Below are 1787 nucleotides of genomic sequence, written 5' to 3'. Positions count from 1 at the left end.
CCAAATATTTGTAGTTCAGAGAGAATGCAAGACCTGGATTCGTGAATATCTGAGTTCATATCCAGGTTCAGACACTTACTAGGTATGTTACCCTGGTCAAGTAACTTAACCTCTGCTTGTCTGAGTTTCCTCATATGTGAAATAGGGAGAGTAATAACAACTATTTCCCAAGGCTGTTATGAGGATCAAATGAGATGATCAACATAATAAGTAGTCCATAAATGTCAGTTCTTTATTGTCTTCATCATTATCACTATGTTTGTCATTATTAATTATTATTATCATTTATTACATAGCTCATGAAGCTACCCAGAGTTGAAGGATCTCCTGCCTCATTCAGAAAATTCTCTCACACAGATGGCTATGATCAATGAGACACAGATAGTTCAGTTCATCCTCCAGGGATTCTCTGAACACCCTGAACTTTGGATTCCCTTATTCATCTGTTTCCTATTCTTGTATACGGTGGCCCTCACTGGCAATGTCCTGATCATCATAGCCATCATATCCAACTCAAGCCTCCATAGCCCCATGTACTTTTTCCTATTTAACTTGGCTACAATGGATATCATCTGCACCTCTTCCATTCTTCCCAAAGTGCTGGTGGGGCTGCTCTCAGAGGAGAACACCATCTCCTATGGGGGCTGCATGGCCCAGCTCTACTTTCTCACTTGGTCTGCATCATCTGAGTTGCTTCTGCTCACTGTCATGGCTTATGACCGCTATGTGGCCATCTGCTATCCTCTACATTATGGCACCATGATGAGCAAGACACTCTGTAGTGCATTAGCATCTGGAGTGTGGGGCCTCTGTGCCATCAATACTGCAATACACACAGGTCTGATGACTCGCTTGTCTTTCTGTGGACCCAAAATTGTTACTCATTTCTTTTGTGAGGTTCCCCCCCTTTTGCTTCTCTCTTGCAGTCCTACATATGTGAACACAATCATGATTGTCCTAGCAGATGCCTTCTATGGAATATTGAACTTTGTGCTAACATTGGTGTCCTACTCTTTAATTATCTCTAGCATTCTGAAAATAAGAACATCAGAAGGAAAGAAGAAAGCGTTCTCTACCTGCTCTTCCCATCTTATAGTGGTGTCCATGTATTATACCGCTGTGTTCTATGCCTACATAAGCCCAGTCTCAAGCTACAACCCAGAAAAGAGTAAACTGGCTGGTGTGCTATACACGATGTTGAGCCCCACCTTGAATCCTCTGATCTATACTCTGAGAAACAAGGAGGTGAAACAGGCCCTCAGAAAAATCCTCCTTTTTTAAAAAATTAAATGAAGCTGTAAGAAATGAGAAAAGGGATGGTTTTAGAGAAACATTGGAAGGCTTGTATCAACTAATGCAGAGTGGAATAAGCAGAACCAGGAGGATACTTTAGATAATAAAAACATTTCAGAGACAAAAGTCTGTAATTGATTTAAGAATTTTAATGGAGGCCATGACCAACTATAATTCCAAAAGATTAATAAAGGAACTATGCTACCTACATTCTGTAAAAAGAGATGATGGAGTCAAGATACAAAACAAGACCTACAGTTTTAGGAAGGAACAATGAAGGAATTGATTTTGTTTGGTTAGGAATATTTTCTACAAATATTTTGCTTTGTTTCCTTTAAATAGGGGTGGGTTAGAGGAAGAGCAAATAAATTTATTACTTGAAAAATTCAACAAAAGAGTAAAAAAAATGAAATAAGTATAAAGTTCTTCTTGTTTGGTAAATATGAACTCCTTGAAGGTAGACCACCTTCATTCTTGTCTTTCTATACCTAGTC

The 1787-nt window shown here is 39.0% G+C and overlaps 1 protein-coding gene across 1 annotated transcript; it reads left to right on the top strand.

Annotated features, from left to right (window-relative positions):
- Nucleotides 1–357: 357 nt before the first annotated feature.
- LOC140524824 (olfactory receptor 13A1-like) lies at nucleotides 358–1281 on the top strand. The gene has a single exon (XM_072639630.1). The coding sequence runs from the start codon at nucleotides 358–360 to the stop codon at nucleotides 1279–1281; it is 924 nt and encodes a 307-aa protein (XP_072495731.1).
- Nucleotides 1282–1787: the final 506 nt, after the last annotated feature.

The sequence above is a fragment of the Notamacropus eugenii genome, chromosome 1 (assembly GCF_028372415.1).
Source record: "Notamacropus eugenii isolate mMacEug1 chromosome 1, mMacEug1.pri_v2, whole genome shotgun sequence".
In the NCBI taxonomy this organism is placed as follows: domain Eukaryota; kingdom Metazoa; phylum Chordata; class Mammalia; order Diprotodontia; family Macropodidae; genus Notamacropus; species Notamacropus eugenii.
This window is presented reverse-complemented; position numbering and strand designations above follow the sequence as displayed.